The sequence below is a fragment of the Antechinus flavipes genome, chromosome 3 (genome assembly GCF_016432865.1).
Source record: "Antechinus flavipes isolate AdamAnt ecotype Samford, QLD, Australia chromosome 3, AdamAnt_v2, whole genome shotgun sequence".
Classification (NCBI taxonomy): domain Eukaryota; kingdom Metazoa; phylum Chordata; class Mammalia; order Dasyuromorphia; family Dasyuridae; genus Antechinus; species Antechinus flavipes.
In genome coordinates, this window is record NC_067400.1 from 261,376,014 (window position 1) to 261,395,287 (window position 19,274).

Genomic DNA, 19,274 nt, shown 5'->3' on the forward strand with positions numbered 1-19,274 from the left:
TGTTCAAAGTTTAAGAGGCTGTTGTGTTAGAAAATAAGGATTTCCTCCTTAAAGTAGAGATCAGCTGATAGAGAGGTGGTTCTCTTCAGGTCTAAAGAATTTAGGACTGATTGTCCCTCCTTTTATACATGGGAAAACCAAGTAGACATTAGAAATTCAGAACATAATGAAAACATTTCATAGCCATCCAAACGCTGGATTTTACTCTTAAGAACCCTACTTTTTTAAGATAATAAAATATGTACCTGATTTTACAGTGGGCCTCTATAAGCAGGAATGCCTAAAGACTTAATATTAAAGCTTTTTGCAAAAGAGAATGAATAATGCTTAAGGAGCAAGTGAAGCTAGGGTTGCTGTGATTGTCCTTAGAAGGAACTGCTATCTGACCAAAAAGAAGCTAAAGTAATCCTTTTTTAGATATTGTTTGGCCAATGTAAACATATTTTTAGTTCAACTAGAAGGTCAAATCAGGGCTTCATTTTTTTAGATTCAAAAATAAATCCTGCTCCATTGTGCAGAAGTCTGGAACTGGTGGGAGCATGGGAGAGACCCAAACTAGAAAGAATATCTATAGACAAATAAAAGTGAAAACCAGAAATGAGCATCTCTTCAAATACCCTCTTAGATTTTAGGATCCAAAATTGATAATGTAACCCTGCCTTTTAAACTGACATTGGTCCCAACTGCAAAAAAAAAAAAAAAAAAAAAGCCAACTTCTTCATAATTGCCATCAAAAATTCTCTGTTTAAAATCTAGGCACGGCTGAGCTCCATTCTTAAGCCTGAAGGGGAAAATGTTTCCCATCATTTTTTCACTGAAACCAAAACTAGCAGTTTTACTTCATGTATTAGGGACTGTGAAGTGACTGCTTAATGTTTCTTGGTTCAGCTTGAGGCCAATAATCTAAAAGCAAATAAGAAAAGAGGAACCGTATCTTTAGCTACTCATTTTCCCCCAACAATCTAATTAAGGCATCTTTGTGAATCTTATTTAAGTTGATAGAATTTTTCTTAAAATGAAAAGAATCAAATTTTTCTACCCTTTGAAGTTCCTATATTTAGTATCAGATATCTCTCCCAAGAGTTTCTGTGATAGTTCAAGAGTTTGAAAAAAAAAAAAAATAGAGAATACTCATACATAAAACTTACATATGCAAATAAAATTTATTAAAGAATATCCTTTTTAAAGTAATATGTTGAGTTTATTATACACTTTCTTTTTATTTTTTTTTAATTATAATAGTTTTGTAAGGATATCCTTTACAATGAAGTAGAGCAAATCACTCAGATGACTCCAGAGCAGTTCTTCAGACAGGATGGGGAGCATTATAAAGATAGCTTCCCCTTGTGTACAAAAAGCTTCCATCTCTAATATATGCTTGTCATTCCTAGGATTTGCATGATAGCAACTAATGGGGAAGCAAAGTTTGTCTCTTCCCTCTGCTCCCAGTTCTGGAATCTGGAATCACTATAATCAATTTGGCAAACAGGAAAGAATTACTGATTCAACCCATGACTTACTTTAGGTAAAAACAGGGACTTGTTCTTCTTAGCATTGTCAGGACTCAGAATGATGATGGAATCCTGTACCCATTCCTTTGTATAGGTGGTCATGAGGTAGCTCATGAAGAGTAAAACTACCAAAGTTTGTTCATGACTTGAATTTCTGATTTAACTGCTAATTCTCCTGAGTTACTATCCAGACTCTTAAGATGAGCTGGATATGAAAATGGCAAGTCATTCTACTATATTTACCAAAAAAATGTCCCAGAATATGGTCATGAAAGGCTAGACAGTACTGAAAACTCAACCAGCAGCAATGGATATATAATTAGTTAATAAGAAATGACAAATAAGAATTCAGAGACATGTGTAAAGATTTGTATGAGATGTAAAAAAATGTGAGGTGATGCAAAATAAGTAGAACCAAGAGAACAATAAACACAATGTATAAAGGACAAGATTAATGAAGAAATCATTAAGAGGAAGTCAAACTGAATAAATGTTTATTTATCTTACTTATCTTACTAGAATGTAAAGAAATCTCGGAATATAAACTAGATAATTAGATAAATGAAAATTTACTAATTTATTCATCTAGCCAGGTCCTTTACATTAAATCTAGTTTGCCCTTTTCCGAGTATCACTATGTAAAATTTCTAATTAAATATCTTAGGTCCCTGTTATCTTTCCAAAGAAATCATCTTTCCCAAGTACTTCTGTTGACCTTTTTGTCTTTTCTCACATGAAAATTATCTGATAATCAGTCTTAGTTTGATTATCTGAGTCTATAAAATCCACATCACATTATAGTTATCCCTTCCACATCATTACTTTCCCATCATGATTTCAATATATCACAGGTTGGCATAAGAAATTAAATGGGAATTTGGAGAGAGCTGTGCAGAAGCCACAGATGGCATGCAAAAGCCAGCAGTTGACAGTGAAAAGTTTAGAAACTCAGAAATGCATAAAGCATATGTATAGTGTTATATAACATCAACATATTTCCTCTTTTAATACTACTGTAATAATGAGGCAGCTAGATGGTGCAGTAGAGGCTCTGAAGTCAGTAGGACCTAAGTTTAAATCCAGCCTCAGACACTTAACACTTAGTAGTGTGACCCTTGCCTGGACAAGTCACTTAACCCCAATTGCTTCTAAAAACGAAACAAAACAAAACAAAAAAATATCTTAATAATTGAGTCTTTTTCTTTGGTATAAAGGAAGAGCCAAAAATTTTATATGGATTTTTCAAATCACAGGGATTCCATGCCATTAGTGTGGAAGGGATAACTATGTTCATGAAATCACAGATAGATAATACTTGAGTAGCCATCTAGAACAACTTATCCCTGATAGAAAATACTATGTATAAGATCTCTCATATGTTATAATCCAGTTTTAGCTAGAAAGCTTTAAGTAAAAGAAAACTTAGTATTCCTGAGACAGTACATTGCACACTTTGCATAATTCTGATTGTTAGGAATTTTTTCTTACACAACAAAGTCTCCATGTATTTCTGTACAACTTCTACCTAATTATGCCTTCTATAGCCAAGCAAAACAAGTCTTAATATTTCTTCTACATGATAGCATCAAATCTTTGAAGATTACTGTCTTAAAAGCTTCTCTTCTCTTTTCCCCCACTTCCTGCAAGTCTTCTCTTCTATCTCCCCATCTTTCAGCCAGTCCTCTCATATGGTTTTGAGAATCACTATCATGATTTCCCTCCTCTTTTTGTTGCTCTTCAGGTTATAAGTGTCCTTTCTAAAAATATATGTAGTGCCCAGAAATGAATATAATACTTCCACATAATGTCTGACTTGGATACCTAAATTTAGGAGCCTATGATCCTCATCCTATACTACAAAGCCCTTCTCACTTCCCTTCACCACACTTCTCAAAAAAATTAAATTATATGCAGATTGAGATGATATAGAGAGACACAAAACAAATAATTTCTACTTTTAATGAGTTTACATTCCATTAGGAAATAGCAAAAGTTGGTTTCAAATAAACTTAAATCTTCTGACTTTCAAGTTGAGTGTTCTTGTAAGCTGCTCATTCCATTTTGTTGCTCTCTATCACTATAGTTGTAAGCATCACAAGGGCATGTTTGTTTGTTTTTACTCTAAGTTTTATATTTTCCCCAATGTAGCACAATTATGGAATGGAATGGATACAATTTTTTCCATTGTTGAAAAAATTTAAATCTGATGACATGGTGGGCAATCAACAGCACTTTCATATGCAAATGACAGCACTTTTATTAATAAATTCTTGTTTGATTGGTTATTAATAGTTAAGACAGAATTGTCATTGGTAGAAGAGTTAGCCACCAAAACTAACCAAGAAATATTCTATTTGGCAAATTCATAAAGTAGTTATACTGCTCAATGGTGAGAAAATTATCAGTCCACTTAATTTTCTTTCAGAACACAATTGTGCCCCACCATTTATATGATTAATCTAGAAGGGAATTGGGTCTAAAACAAAATATTTTTAATGTTGCTTTGGCTAAACAAATCAAGATGGAGGCAGCAAAGTATTGAGGAAAGAATATTTAAACCTGGAGTTAAGAAAGATACAGGTTTACAATTGCTTCTTAAACTAGCTGTGTGATTTAACATCCGGGTCCCTCTGTTTCTTCATCTATAAATTAGAAATAATCATATATGTGGAGGACCTACCTCAAAGGGTTTTGGTGTAAGATTCAAAAGAACTAGTTTCTATGTCAATTTTTATCTTTAAAAAATGTATATAATCAGCTATTATTTTTACTATCATTAAACAGCAGTTATTTGTAAAGTGGATTAAAATTTTCTTCTGATGCCCAGTTATATAAACATTGAAATTTACTTCATTTACTACTGATTCCCTATCAGAAATTCCAGACATGCAATATCCTTTCTTTTTTCAAGATGTTAAATCTAGTGAGTTCCTAGTATTCATACCAGCCTTACTTTGAAGAAATAAAAATTTATTTTCTATATTAGTAGTGTTAAAACAAGTTTTCTTCTACTATCCAGTTGAACAAGCAGCTCACCCAAATTTTTCCAAAAGAATCAAGTCAGAAGCTTTGTTCCCTAGGGAGACTGAGTCAGTCTGCTGACATGGAACTAGGTTGATTTGTTGTGGAAAAACAGTCTTTTCCATATTTTTTTTTGAGCCAGGCCACAGGGTTGGCTAAAATAGTTTGGAGCAGTTTAAGGAACAGGCTGGTTGAACTAACTTCTTATAAACATGATCAAGATATAATTTTGCCACTTTTGTATTATTAGTTGTTTATCTAGATTAGCACTTTATATTCCTACTTTTAAATTTAAAAAACAATAAGGATTTTTCATTGATACCATTTAAAATGAATCTACCACAATCAGATCAGAGCTAAAGGTAAGAAAACCAAAACAGAATGATAGCATTTCAGTCCTTATCATTTATGGTCATTTTATTTGCTTGATAGTTCTCATATATTCTGCATTGCAATATAGAAATTTCAAAATATAAATATATGAGAGGGAAAAAAGCATATTCTCTTTTTAGGGAGAGGTCTTTCTTAGTGTCACATTGTTTGAAGTGTTTCATTTTTATGTTATGTTATGTTTTATTTTTCTTTTAGGATTTAGCATCTATTTGTACTACAGTTTTAGTCCATTGTCATTGCCAGATTTTTATAATATAAATACAATCTAAATAGAGATTCAATAGAAATATATTAAAATCTAGTATAATTGCTAATCTGAACCTAATTGGAATTCTTTAATTTTTTTAAATGTTGTTTTATATGTTTTTTTTAATTGTTGATTATCATTTTCATAGTTAGAACTTCAGTTTCCAAAAGGACCCAGTTAGGAAATTTTTAATCTGTTACTAATTAATGCTTTTTTTCTGCACTGTCTAAATGGGTTTCATCTTATTTCTTATCTGAGATGTATTAATTTAACCCTGAATTTCTCTTTAAAGATGTCAAATATACAGTCTTACGAAAGTTGGTTTGTTTTGTTTTATTATAATAGGGAGATCAATTGGTTTATATAAGAATATAATCAAAATGCCATTTTCAGATTGCTTTTAAAGAGTTCCGAGTCACAACTTCAAAAATCCAGCAGTACAGTTGAATTTCATTCTACTATATAAATCATATTTTCTGTCATCTAAAATTTTTTTAAAACATTTGCAAAATCTTTTCGAATATCAGTAGCAGAACTACTGTATCTACTAAGAGAAAATCAGGAATTGAGTCTCATAATCTCTGCTAGACTTTTTAGTACACAGATCACTTAAATAGGGAAGTTATTTAAGCAATTAATTTCCATTGTTTGTTTATGATGTGCTTAATTAAATGGTTAATTATTTAAGATATCACAAATTTTCACTGACTACCTTTTCATTTGGCTCTTGGTTAATTATAAGAAAAGATTTTTCCATAGAAACCTAAAGTCAATAATGGTTAATTTACTGGATCATTTTTATCCTTAACATTACATTAGAACAGCATTTCTGAGTTTACAGGACACTTTCGTATACATTATTTCAAGTGATTTTCACAACAAATAGTAATCGTGTAAGGTAGACAGGATAATAGTATTATCAGATGAGGAAACTGAAATCTATATTCAAATGCTTTTTCTGCATCTATTGAGATAATCATATGATTTCTGTTAATTTGATTATTGATATAGTCAGTTATGCTTATAGTTTTCCCAATATTGAAGCCGCTCTGCATTCCTGGTATTAATCCTACTTGGTCATGGTATATTATCCTGGTGTCAACTTGCTATAATCTTTTTGCTAATACTTTATTTAAGAGCTTTGCATCAATATTCATTAGGGAAATTGGTTTATAATTTTCTTTGTTGTGATGGTATCTGGTTTAGGTATTAGCACCATATTTGTGTCACAAAAGGAATTTTATAGGACTCCTTTCCCTATTTTTCCAAATAGTTTGCATAGAATTGGAATTTATTGTTCTTTAAATATTTGGTGGAATTCACTTGTAAATCCATCTGGCCCTGGAGATTTTTCTTAGGAAGTTGATTAATAGCTTATTCAGTTTCTTTTTCTAAAATGGGACTATTACTCCCTTCATAGTTTAAAATATAACCTCCAAGTAGAAGTCAGTGTCATCAGCCATATTCCCTTTGGGGTTTTTTAAACAGATAACCCATAATTTTGAAAAAATAAGTACGTTAAACTCATAGCTTATGATTTTTAAACTATGAGGAAGCCCTAGGATAGCTAGATTAATTCTATCCACAGAACTTAGTACATGGTAAAATTTGTGATTATGCCAAAAAGACTGGCAATGAGCATGTTGATCATGGGACAGTCTAAAACAATCTGTTCCACTTGCAGCTGTTCACATTTCCCTCTTTTGTCAGTTTAAAATAAATGCTGAAGTTAGGTAAAATGCTAAAAGAAAACTGCTGAAAGAGAAAATATGTTAATACTAAATTACCCCACAGGATAATTTAACATTCCTTATCCCCAAAGCTCAAATCATCAAGTTAAAGGGTAAGAGATTTATTCAGAGAAAACATAATATTTTATCAACCTTATTCTTCTCAGATGATAAAAATCCTGTAGACTGGCACTGTATATTCATAACATCATTTATATAATATCTTACACAGTAATATATGTGATAGTTTTTTATTACAATTGTTCCAACCTCAGTTGCAAAGTGCAAGGGGAAAAGCCTGGGGCTCCCTCACCAGGAAGGGGCAATCTCCCAAACTATAAGATCTCTTTTGACCCCCAAAACTGATTCATGATTTCTTTTCTTCTTCTGGCCCCAAATTTGATTTCATTTTTCTTCTTTTTACCAAGTCCTCTGCCTGTTATTTCTGCCTGCTTTCTCTCTGTTTTCTACTGTTAGGAATAAAGAAATAGAAAGGAAAGTACCTTTCCTGTGTTCTATTGCAACTCTGTCAGAAAAGAAAAGTTAGCTTAGGCATAAGTGAGTCACCTACAATTGAATGGAAAATAGACTAATTAGAAAATAGTCTAATTTATGTAGATATGGGAATTGGAATAGGAACATTATTCTGGGGTTCTGTGAACCTTTAGCAGTAGCACAAAGATTACCTGCTTTCATTAGCAAGAATGAAAGGAAAAGGCTGTTTTCTCCCATATTTTTGCCATTACCAGTCCTACCATCACAGATCCCATCCTAGATTGACCCTGAATCAGAAATAGCAGATTCAATAAGAGAGGGCAATTGGGAAGACAAAAAGGGAAACATTGAAGAGTGACAAGAAGGAGAATCCTTGTAAAGGGGGAATCAGAGACTGCCTAACTAGTCCTCAAAAAGATTTAGATATTATTCATTTTAAAGGACAGAGAAACAAATTTGAAAATAATTCTCCCTATTAGGATTTACATATTGCTCCAACAAATTTTGTATTTAGCTGGAAATTAGGCATATTCGTTGTTCCTTTTCCCTCCCTCCCTCATGTTTAAAGAGTTTTCCATCAGGCTCCTTACAAGAAAGGAAACTCAGAGAAAAGAAATTGCTTTTCTCAAAGTGTCCCCGCTTCACTGGATTCTTTTATCTAAAACCATCCTGGTAGTTGTTACTAAAGTCTGTGTGTTTAGTTACAGCCCTCCTAGGAAGTTTCTATAGCCTTCCTTTTTGAGTATCATCGAGTAGGATGCAGGTGAAACTTACTTTATGTTCTGCTGCTGAAAGTAATGTAGTTTGTTAGCCTCTTGCCCTTTCTTGGTGTGTTGCCCTGATCTGGGAACTTGGAAATAAGATGAGCTGCTGTTGCTTTTATTTTTGCTTTAATTTCCCAGGATTTCCTTCCTTAAATTATCATTTCCTTGATTCAAATCTTAATTTCTTCTATAAAATCATAAGATTAGACTAGGCCAATCATTTTCAAATTTTTTGGTCTCAAGACCCTTTTATATTTTAAAAATGCTTTTAAAATGACCCTTCTATCCCCATGAGCTTTTTGTTTATGTAGGTTATGTATCAATTGATATCAGTTAATAACCTTAAATTTTTTATTTCTTAGAATTATTATGAAAATACTTTTGACCTCGCAAACCTTTTGAAAAGGGTCTTAGGAATCACCAGGAATCTTGGACACTTTGAGAACCACTAAATTTAAATGATTTTTCAGGTTCCTTCCAGCTCTAGCATTCCCAACAACAAATGTTCAAATGCTTCTAAAACAAAATTTTCTCATAAAATTACTTTGTTGCTTGTAGTTACTTGAATTTGGTATTGGAAGGGATCTTATCCTAATTGTATTCTAATCCAAACCTTCTCATTTTACAAATGGGGAAATTGATTTGTAGGCAAATTAAGTGATTTGCTCAAGGTTTTAGGTGGTAAGAAGCATAGCCAGAAATTTGAACATAGGTCTTGAGGGTTCAAATCCAGTGCTCTTTCCATTGCATTATGTGCTCATATTTGTATTAATATAACTTCTTAGGGGTATAAGTAAAACAGTTTTAAAATACATTATTGGGTTCTATGATCCTAAACATTTGCTTATCACACAATTCAAAAATTATGAATGAGCTATATAGATATAGCTATAGATATAGATACACTCACATAAAAGGAAAGGGAGAAAGAAGTAACAGAAATTCCTTCCACTTCCATTAGCAAAACCCAGAGTCTTTGTACTAAGTCCTCTTATCTTTTTATTCCGTGCTCTCTGTTTGTGATTTCATCAGCTTCTATGAATTTAGCCATTATCTCTATACAGTTTGTTCTCACATCTACATATCTAGCCCTAATCTCAAACCCAAGTTTTCAGAGTAAATATGACAGACATCTCAGCCGCCTTTGTATAAATATATGTAGCACTACTTCCCCCAGTTTTCACTCGGAATCAATAAAATAACCAATAAATGAATAAATAAAATAACCAGCAAAACGGTCTAACAACATTTTTTCACATGTTGGGGAAGCTGAAGGATGAGGAAGGATGGAAAAATGGAAAGAAATCAGGAAAATCTAGATTCAATTCATGTGGTCTAGTGTGTGGTACTAGCTATATTACATTGAGGAAGTCATGTAACCCCTCTTGTTCTTTTCAGACATGTCCAATTATTTGTAATTCCATTTGGGGTTTTCTTGGCAATGATACTAAAGTTGTTTGCCATTTCATTCTCTCTAGCTCACTTTACAGTTGAAGAAACTTAATGTGTGGGGCTGAATCTGAACTCAGATCTTCCTGACTCCAAGCTTAGTACTCTGTCCAAAATTAATTGGTAAAGTTTTGATTAGTTACAAAGTGAAGTGAAAATTTCTGCTTATGTGGGGAAGACATTTTTGAACTGAGAGGCCACAAAAAAAAAAAAGGGGTTAGACTTGTCTGGAACTCTACCCCACCCTTGTCTCCCAAATCTGCTCTCCTAAGCTGTTTCTGCTTTTCACAGCTCTTCCTTTAAATGGGTAATATTGAGAACTCCAGGTTGTTCTCACAGATAGTTCCCTTGGACAGCAATGTGGGACCTCTCAGTCAGGAGAAAGAGGCATGGGTTAGGTTATTAGCAGTTTGTGATGGGTTGCATATATCAGATGTTTTGTCAAACAGGAACTTTTGTCTGTATCTGATTAGCACACACTTACAAATGACCCCAACAAATGTAATTATAGACAAGGACTCACTTCTCTCTATACCAAGAATTCTTCTTTTCTTCCCTTTCCACTTAGGTTGCCATCTCTCTGTTTAAGTTGACATCTCTCCATTTATAAGCTAACAGACTGATTTTTCCAATCCCAGCAGAACATAAATGCATTGAAGGCAGAGTTTCTCTTTTTTTTCCTATCCCCAGCACTTAGAACATTGTTTAATAAATGCTTGTTGATTGAATCAAATTGAATCCCATAGATTCCCACCTATCCCTTCCATGTAAAAAATAGTATCTTGTTCTCCTAAAAGAAAGAGGATAAAGACCAAGACTTAGAACCACTAACTTAAACACCCACACACTTCCTTTTTGAGTCAATTTCCTATCCTGTTTCCTTCTAGACCCTTGTATAATTATGTCTTTTGAAGGTTTCATCATGCAAAAAGCAGCTAAGGTCATTGCATTCCAGTGTGTACTTCATTGAAATCCTGTAGACTCTTAGAGAAACTATGATACCATTACCTGGTGGACAGAACACAGTTAGTTAAAAATCTGACTTCTTTCTAATCTTAGGACGTATAAATTGAGACAAAGAAACACAAATACACAGAAAAAAACTCAAAGCCTTCTGTGTAAAGATATCCATTCCACTTCTTATCCTCTCTTCTTTCCACGATTTTTTCACCTGTGTTTAAAAGAGGGTGTGTGTAGAGGAGAGGATGTGAAATGTTACTCAGAACATGATTGTAGAAAGACTGTGTATTGGAACAAAATTTCAAATCATAAAGCATTGCTACCCACCTCAGAAACCTTTGAAAGTGCTCAGTTCTCTTTAGAATTTGCCATAAAACTCTCCATGTTCCTCTGCATCCTTTTAAATTAAATCTGCTTTCGAAGTACTAAAATTCAAGATTAAAAGGGTTTTCCCCCTAATTTTGATTTTTTTAAATTTTGTTTTAATCAGTATCACATGTCAAGAAACTGTTCTATTTATGAAGGTTGTCTAATATATTTTCTGATGTTTAAAAGAAAAACATAACTCAAACATATTTTCTTCCCACCTCTTTTTTATCTCAGTCAACTTTTATACACTACCCTGAGAATCTATCACTATTTAAAACATTGTTTCCATGGGAAAATACATTTATGGTTTCAAACAGCAGATTTTACAAATAAACTTTTGGAATATAGCCAAGTTTTTAAATTGAAAGCTGCCTGTTTATATTCTGAAGAGATTTGAACAGACTCATTTTGAAACCATAAGAATGTCAGTAAAACCTTAAAAGGTTTAAGTTCATGTATTAAATAGATTATTAGGATACTGTAAAGCTGTTCAAAATCCAGTAGAACTTTGTTAGTTTTGAATCAGTCCTATCTGTTCCAATTAGCCTAAATTAGGCATTTTTCTTACATGGCAATGTTTCTCTAACTAGCGTTTCTAAAGGAATTTCATAAGGGACAAGCTGAGCTGGCCCATTAGCACACACAACCAGTGCATCCATGTTGAAGTCTGTATTGTTCACACACAGTGTTTATGCTCAGCCAAGTCACAGGACAATCAGAATCAGTGGAAATCCATCATGTAACTGGAAAATTGACTTTTAGACTTTAGAATCAATCACTAAACTCAACAGTGTCAGTTGACAGTCTCAAATGATTGTCAGGCAATCAGAGATTATGTGTAAAAGCCTCATAGATGTGAAATAGAAAGAATCTCAGAGACCATGTAGACCAACCTCTCTTTGGGCCTTTGTCTGAGGCCCAGGGAAATTATCACTTGGATAAAGATATTAAGAGGTGTTCACTTAGAGTCTAACTGGTATATTTAAGATAAATATGTTTCAACCAGTACCTATTAATGGGTAAATGGGTGAAATGTACAAGGTCAGAGAGAGACCCCCCCAAAAAATGTTAATGATCCAGACTTTGAAATGAAAGAACCCTCATTCAGTATGGAACAGAAAAAGAGAGGCAAAGACTATAACTTGCCTTTCTTTGTATTCTTAGCACTTAACACAAAACTTGGAGTATAATTCATGCTTAATAATTGCTTTTTAATCGATATGTGATTACTTTGTCTTGTTTGGGTTTCTTTCTAGTGATCTGCTATACAATATGTATGGTGTTACCAAATTATAGAAAATAACATTAATATTATTCTTGCAAAAGCATAAAGCCATTTACAAAAAAAGAGAGAGAGTTTAAGTTTGAAAATGCTCAGATTTTTTTTTTTAAATAAAGATGAGATAAGCTTAAAAAGTATACAATAGAAAAGAATGCAGATCGTGTAAACATCAACTCCAACTTCTGGCACTATTTTATGTTATACTGAGCAAGTAACCCAGTTTCCATGCACCTCTGTTTCCTCATCTGTAAAATAAAAAAGTTACTAATTCATGATACTCATAGCTCAATAGATGAGCTATTTCTGACATCAGTATTCCACATAAATTGATTCAGGGGAAACATTTTTAATTAACCACATATTGTAATGCCATTAGTATCTTGTAAACTAAATGTATAAAGATTAAAGTAAAAGGCTTTGTGATTTAAAAAAAAATGAGAATCTCAAACGTGATATAAACCAATATTTTAAGTAATTAAGTTTTATAATATTATAGACTTTTCAACTAAAATTAGTTGGCAGAGTAGTAGAAAATCGGTCATTAAACATTTATTAATGTTTTACTTGCTGTGTACCTTGCAAGTACTGTGCTAAGAATTGGGGATACAAAAGAGGTAAAAGGTAACTTTTGAAGCTCACAATCTAATGAGCAAAATAACATGCAAACATATATGCACATGTGTGTGTATCAAGCTATTTACAGGATAAATGGGAAATAACAGAGGAAAGGCACTGGAATTTAGAGGAGTTAAGGAAGGTTTCCTGTAGGAAGTGAAATTTTAATTAGGACTAAAAGGAAGCAAAGAAGATCAGTAGATGGAGTGGATGAGCAAAAACATTTCGTATGGAGGACAGCTAAAGAAAGAAAAAGCTATCAAATGGAATCATTACTAAATTGACTATTCAAAATAATTTCTAATGTAAGGACAGTGACATATTAAGTGACCTACACAGGGTCATATACAATCAATTTATATTAGAAATGGAATCTGTACCCAGAATTTCTTTGTTTTGTGGCCGGCTCTCTCCCCACTAATACTAGGGGTGTCAAACTCCAGCTTTGACTTAGAAATTAATATTACCTATTAACATTTATGTTTTATTATATTGTATTTACTTTATTAAATGTTTTCCAATTACATTTTAACCTGGTTCAACTACAAGAGGACACCTGTAAATTTGACATCTCTGTGCTACATTATACCTCTTGTCAAACATTTTTCTGTAATGGATATATTGAAGTAGATTGCTTTCTAAAAATTAGAAGGACGAAGCAAGAAATGGACTCTCTAGGAAGGGGAAAAAAGCCATTTACTTCTTTTGGCTATTTTTAATTTTATTTGGTATGTATTAAAACTTCTGTTTGAATTAAAAATCAAAAGAAAATGTTTATAATTTTAACTTCATCTTAAAATATGCTAACATCAATGTTATTAGTAAACAAGCTTACTAAACAAGACATAATCCTTTTTGTGAAAATATTCCTTCCTCAAAAGAACTGCTTTTGTTCATTTCCTGAAATTTAGATTTCTTGGAAATTTCTTCTAGCCTATACTATGCCAGGAAACATTCCCTTCATTAATTCTATTTTCATTTTCAGAGAGAAAGAGATATATAATATCTAATAATAAGAGAATACATGAGAGAAAAAAGATGTGATTCAATGAAATTTTAATTTCAAAATTTGCATTAAAAATGATTATACACAAATATTATTTTGTCCATTAAAATGAATGAGAATAATAGGAGTGTCTGCTGAAGTTTTCAAAATTTCTTTCAAGATCCTTTTATAAATTAGGCTTCTTAAACTTTTTCTGCTTGCGACCCCTTTTCTCCTAAGAAATATTTATGTGATCCCAGGTTATATTTATATGAAATAGATGTTCAAACCAAACATATATTGATAATAAATCACCATTTCACAATCCCTACACTCAGTTAAGCGATCCCATGTGGAGTCACAACAGACAATAATTGTTTGATGATTCAAATTTCAGTCATTAGACTTTCAATTCTAAGATGAAAAATGTTTGTTTGTTTTTTTGCAAAAAAAATTGAAGAATTATGGGTCTTATCAAACATCAAAGTTGAATGTAATTCTTGGCTTTTCTTCTTTGCTTTCAGCTTTATGACAAAATTAACACAAAGTCTTCACCACATATCAGGAATCCTCCCAGTGATGCTGTACAGAGAGCCAAAGAGGTAACATTTTAAAATTTGCTTGTGTCTGTCAAGTTTGAATAATCTAATTATTAGTTTAGTTGCAAACATTTTTCATTTTCTTAATGGGAAATTATTTTGTTTGGAAATAAATATAATGATGATAAATGTAATAATCTTTCAAAACATCATCTATGTTTTTGATGTATTTATAGTTCTGGTTTTCTGCATTACTTGGTTCGAACTTATTCAGTTCATTTTCAATCAGAATGGTAATTTAAAGCAATTATACTCAAATTTGAAAGTCACCAAAATTTGATTACTGAGTATTTTTATAGAAAATATGCCAGCATTATCTCTTCCTAAAGGATTGTTTCCTTTTATTACAAACTTGCTATATGAACTTGAGCCACTTAACTTCTCAAATCTTCTCTGTCAACATTTTAAGTTTTCCTCATTTATTTCTAAAATACTTAAAATATCATCCATTAGAAATATAGTTATTGTGGAAAATCTTAATTGATTATTTGAAGATAATAAAACTCAAAAGAAGAGCTATATAAACATTAATTAAATGTTTATGATTATTAAACAGATACATTACTGACAAATCATATGTTATGTCAGTAGTAGAATTGGTTCAACTGGTAAAAGTTTCAAAAATAATCCACCAAAAGCCCACAGAAGACAATCAAGTACTCATCAAACAATAATTATTTTTTCTTTACCTCTTTGTATTAAAGTGTGGTGAAGCAAGAGTTTGGTAGCCAGAATCCTATTCCTAATGATGAGTACTGATTCTACCAATGTGGAACCCTGCTCCTATTCTTTAAATGATATAACTTGTAAGATATAATTTTAGAGATCTTCCACCCAATCCACTTGTTTTACCCATAGGAAAACAGGAATAGATTAAGTGATTTGTTGCCTATGATTTGTTTTAACAATTATAACAGAAAAATCATATGTTAACAATATAGCCAGCACTAGCTGAAATGATATTTGTATCTCAAAGAAATCCTGTATTTTCTCTGATTATATTTTAAAACAGGGTGTAATCATGATTTTTTGCCTTTAGGTGTGAAAGGCAAAGAAAAAGAGCTAGATAACGTGATAATATTGTTTGCTGTACTTAAAGTGCATAGGGTTCTTCTGTGTAGCATTTTCTTAAGGTCTAGAGATTCTAGGCTTCATTAATGTATTTTTCCCTTTATGATTTCCATTTATGGTAATGAAAACTTTAATTCCAGACTAAACTTTTAAACATAAAAACATTTGTTTGCTCTATCTAAAATTATCTTTTAAAGCCCAACATATTAAGTTAGAATAGTAACAGTATGCTTAACCTTAGAAGAACAGACCTTTCCTTTCTGGACCATATTATGAAACTAAGTTTTAAATGGACAAAGTCAAAATACTATTCTTTGAAAATAGTACTATTTACCTATCTGGGGATTAATTTAAAAACAAATAAGAGTAGAAAAATTCAGTAAACAGAAAATGAAAAACCACAGTGCTGTATTTGGTTTCTCTGTCAAGTTCATATAGCAGTTTACTTCTGGGAACTATTGCCAGAAGCAGACTTCTCAGTTTTGGAGGGGTTTTGGATTTGATTTGTTTATTGATCTGAGGAATTGCTTGAAGAATAAATTATATTAGACAGGAAGAATAATTAGTGAAATTTTGAGATTTTTTTCCCTCCCATTCATAGAATGTTACTTTGAATTGTTTCTATTTTGAATAATTTGTGGTGATGTGAAAGTTGCAGAGAGGAGAGGAATTGACATTTGTTAATATTCGAGAAGATAGTCATTAACTTTTATTAGCTCTTTGGATGGAGTGAATTTTGAATGATTTCTGTAATCACTGGTTCTCCCCACCAGTCCCCTGTCTCCAAATCATATTAGCTTTGCCTTGATTTAGATTTTATTTTGTTTTATATTTATTGCTGTTCTTTTCTGCAGCAGTATTATTAATGTATTTTAAAACATTCTATTGATATTAATGAAGATATAAGTTCTTAATGTTTTTATATTCCATTCTTTTCCTATTGTACCTTTCCCCCTCATATAAAAGAACTGTCCCTTATAAAAAAACCATTTTGGAAAATTAGCCAATACTGAAAGTCTAATATTAATTATTTGAAATGTTCTATATTCATAAGACTCCTCTCCCTACTATCTCTGTAAAAAAAAGAGAGAGAGGGAGGGCATTTTCTCCATTTCTTCTTTAGGATCAAATTTGGATTTAGTTTGAATTTTTTTTGTTGTTGTTTTTGCCATATTCATTGTTGTTAACATTATATATATTGTTTTCATGATTGTGCTAACTCCATTGTCCCAACATTCTTCTCTATTTATTATACTCATTATTTTTCATTAAACTCTTGGATTATATTTTATACGATGAGAACAGAAACTTCCAGAATAATTTATGTAATATATTACCATGTATATAAATATTCAGTACTGTTAAAAAATACAAATAAAAGGATGAAATTTTCAGAAATCATTTTATCTGCCAGATGATGTGAGTCATATTTTTCCTTCTCATGAGAAGAAAAACTTTCTGTATTTTTGAAATCTCTTAGCATGTTTGTGACACTATAGAATCTTAATGCCATATCCTTTACTATATAGGTATTAGAAGAAATTTCATGTTACCCTGAAAACAATGATGCAAAGGAGCTAAAGCGTATTTTAACACAACCTCATTTCATGGTAAGTACAACTCTACAGTTACATTTTTCTTAGAATTAAAACCATCATTTCAGAAAAAGTTTTAATGGTATGACACCCATAATAACTACACAATAATGATATCAACTTCATAAAAAATGATTTTTTAATCAGCATCTTACCAAATGAAGGACTTGGCTATACAATAAGTATGTATATGTTGACCTGATAAATTAAGACTGCAGTTATTTCTATATATAGTAAAATATTTTATAGTAAAATTACTTTGTGGTACTATACTAAAGTTGGATAAGACCTTAGATTTAATTTATCTAATGCCTTCATTTTATGGGAAGGAAATATTCCAAAGAGATTAAGTCAAATAAGACATTTGACCAAAATCAATCTCTACTAAACAAGAGAGCTATGATTTTAATCCAGTTCTTCAACTATTTTGGTTTTTCTCTCACTCTTACTAAAATGAATTTACAAATGAGCATGAACTAAATTTCTTTGGCTTTTCACATGGGCATATCTTTACCTGAAGATATGGTAGAACAGAATGTTACAATTTTACAGAATGTTAAAAAAAAAAAAATTAGCTAGTGGAGCAGCTAGGTGGTGCAATGGATAGAGCACCAGCCCCTGAAGTCAGGAGGACCTGAGTTCAGATGTGGCCTCAGATACTTAACATTTCCTAGCTGTGTGATCCTGGGCAAGTCATTTAATCCCAATTGTCTCAGCAAAAAAAAGAATTAGCTATGTAGGGTAACTAATGTATTGTGTCTAATTTGTTTTAAAAGTTCTATTTTCTTAGCAGTTTTTCAAAGAATTTATGAGACATTTTTATTATGATAAGTTTGAGAAGTTATTTTGTTGTATATTAACTTAACAATCTCCTAGGAGTTCATTGTAATGATTATGGTGTTAATCTAAAATTTTCTTTTATAATTACATATAATTTTATTTTGACAAGGTTAGATAATGGCTTAAAATTTGAATACTTAAGTTTTTAGTTACTAAAGCAGATAGTCTGGCTAAAACACAGTTTGTTCTATTAAAATTCATTGTATGGAATATTGCCATGATATTACTTCTCTTAAGAAAAAAAAATGTTTAGTATTGCTTTTAGAGGACCATTTACTTTCTTGTGGGGTTTTTTTTAGTTGATAATTACAATTAAGAGATCCAAGAATTAAACTGATAGAAAGACATTTATTTCCCCAGAAATAACAAGATAAATTTTTATTAAAACAGATTTTGTTCAATAACAAGATTCAATTTATTTGCTGATTATTAGCGACCCTTTTAATTTTAACATTCCAGTAGTTCCCCTTTATTTTAATCTGACTCAGGAATTATTTTTAATTTTTAGAACAATAGTCAGATTAATTATCTCATCTAAGAGGGAGAAAATATTTGACATCCTTACTATAGACAGAGAAGTGAAAGTACTTTTGTTCTGGCAATTCATTTCCGCATACCAGTGGTCCCATTCCTGTGTGATTATAAAAGAGGAAAACTATTTTAATGAAAATGATAAAGATATTTTTATTTTCTTAGTGTACTAAACAAATATTTAGATAGTTTAAAGTGGTTTTCAAATTCTGATTTCCATCACTGATCTTAATAATCTTATACCTACTTTTTTTTCCTGAAACATTTTAAAGCATCTTGCAGACTTTAAAGCACTATATAATTAGAATACATTACTAACTCTGACCAACCATTTCGCAAATGTGTATTTTTGGTCACACACACACAAAGACCCACCCAAAAGATTAGGTATATCAGAGTAAATATTGTATAAAACAGCCAAATAATTTTAAATTGAAAATTATTTTAAAATAAGATCTATAATTATTTGTCTGTAATTATCCAGATGACAACCAAAGTTCAGAGAGGTTCACCACCAAAAGGTTGGTGGCCAGGTTATGAAATTTTCAACCACAGTAATTCATGAAAGCTTATCTTTTCACACTGAGGAGCATTGCAGTCCACCTCAAAGAATGAAAATAGTATCCATACAGATGGAAATCACAATACCTATGTATTATGTAAATAAATAATGCTGTATAAGACATGGAAGACTATGCTTCAGAGTTTTCTGACTTTGTGGCTTAAATGTAATCAAATTTTGTATGAAGAACATAAGGAAAATATCCTATTTATGCTATTCTTCAGCACTTGGCCTTCTACCCCCTGCCAAAATAAA

At 31.6% G+C, this 19,274-nt stretch overlaps 1 protein-coding gene across 13 annotated transcripts in view; it reads left to right on the forward strand.

The window, feature by feature from the left end:
• The window catches only part of CASK (calcium/calmodulin dependent serine protein kinase), a 430,649-nt gene that overhangs the window by 361,727 nt on the left and 49,648 nt on the right, over nt 1–19,274 (forward strand). For all 13 annotated transcript variants that reach the window (XM_051984998.1, XM_051985006.1, XM_051984997.1 and 10 more), the window contains 2 exons: nt 14,346–14,423; nt 17,021–17,101. In XM_051984998.1, coding sequence (XP_051840958.1) covers nt 14,346–14,423; nt 17,021–17,101 — 159 coding nt within the window. The remainder of the gene's footprint in view (nt 1–14,345; nt 14,424–17,020; nt 17,102–19,274) is intronic.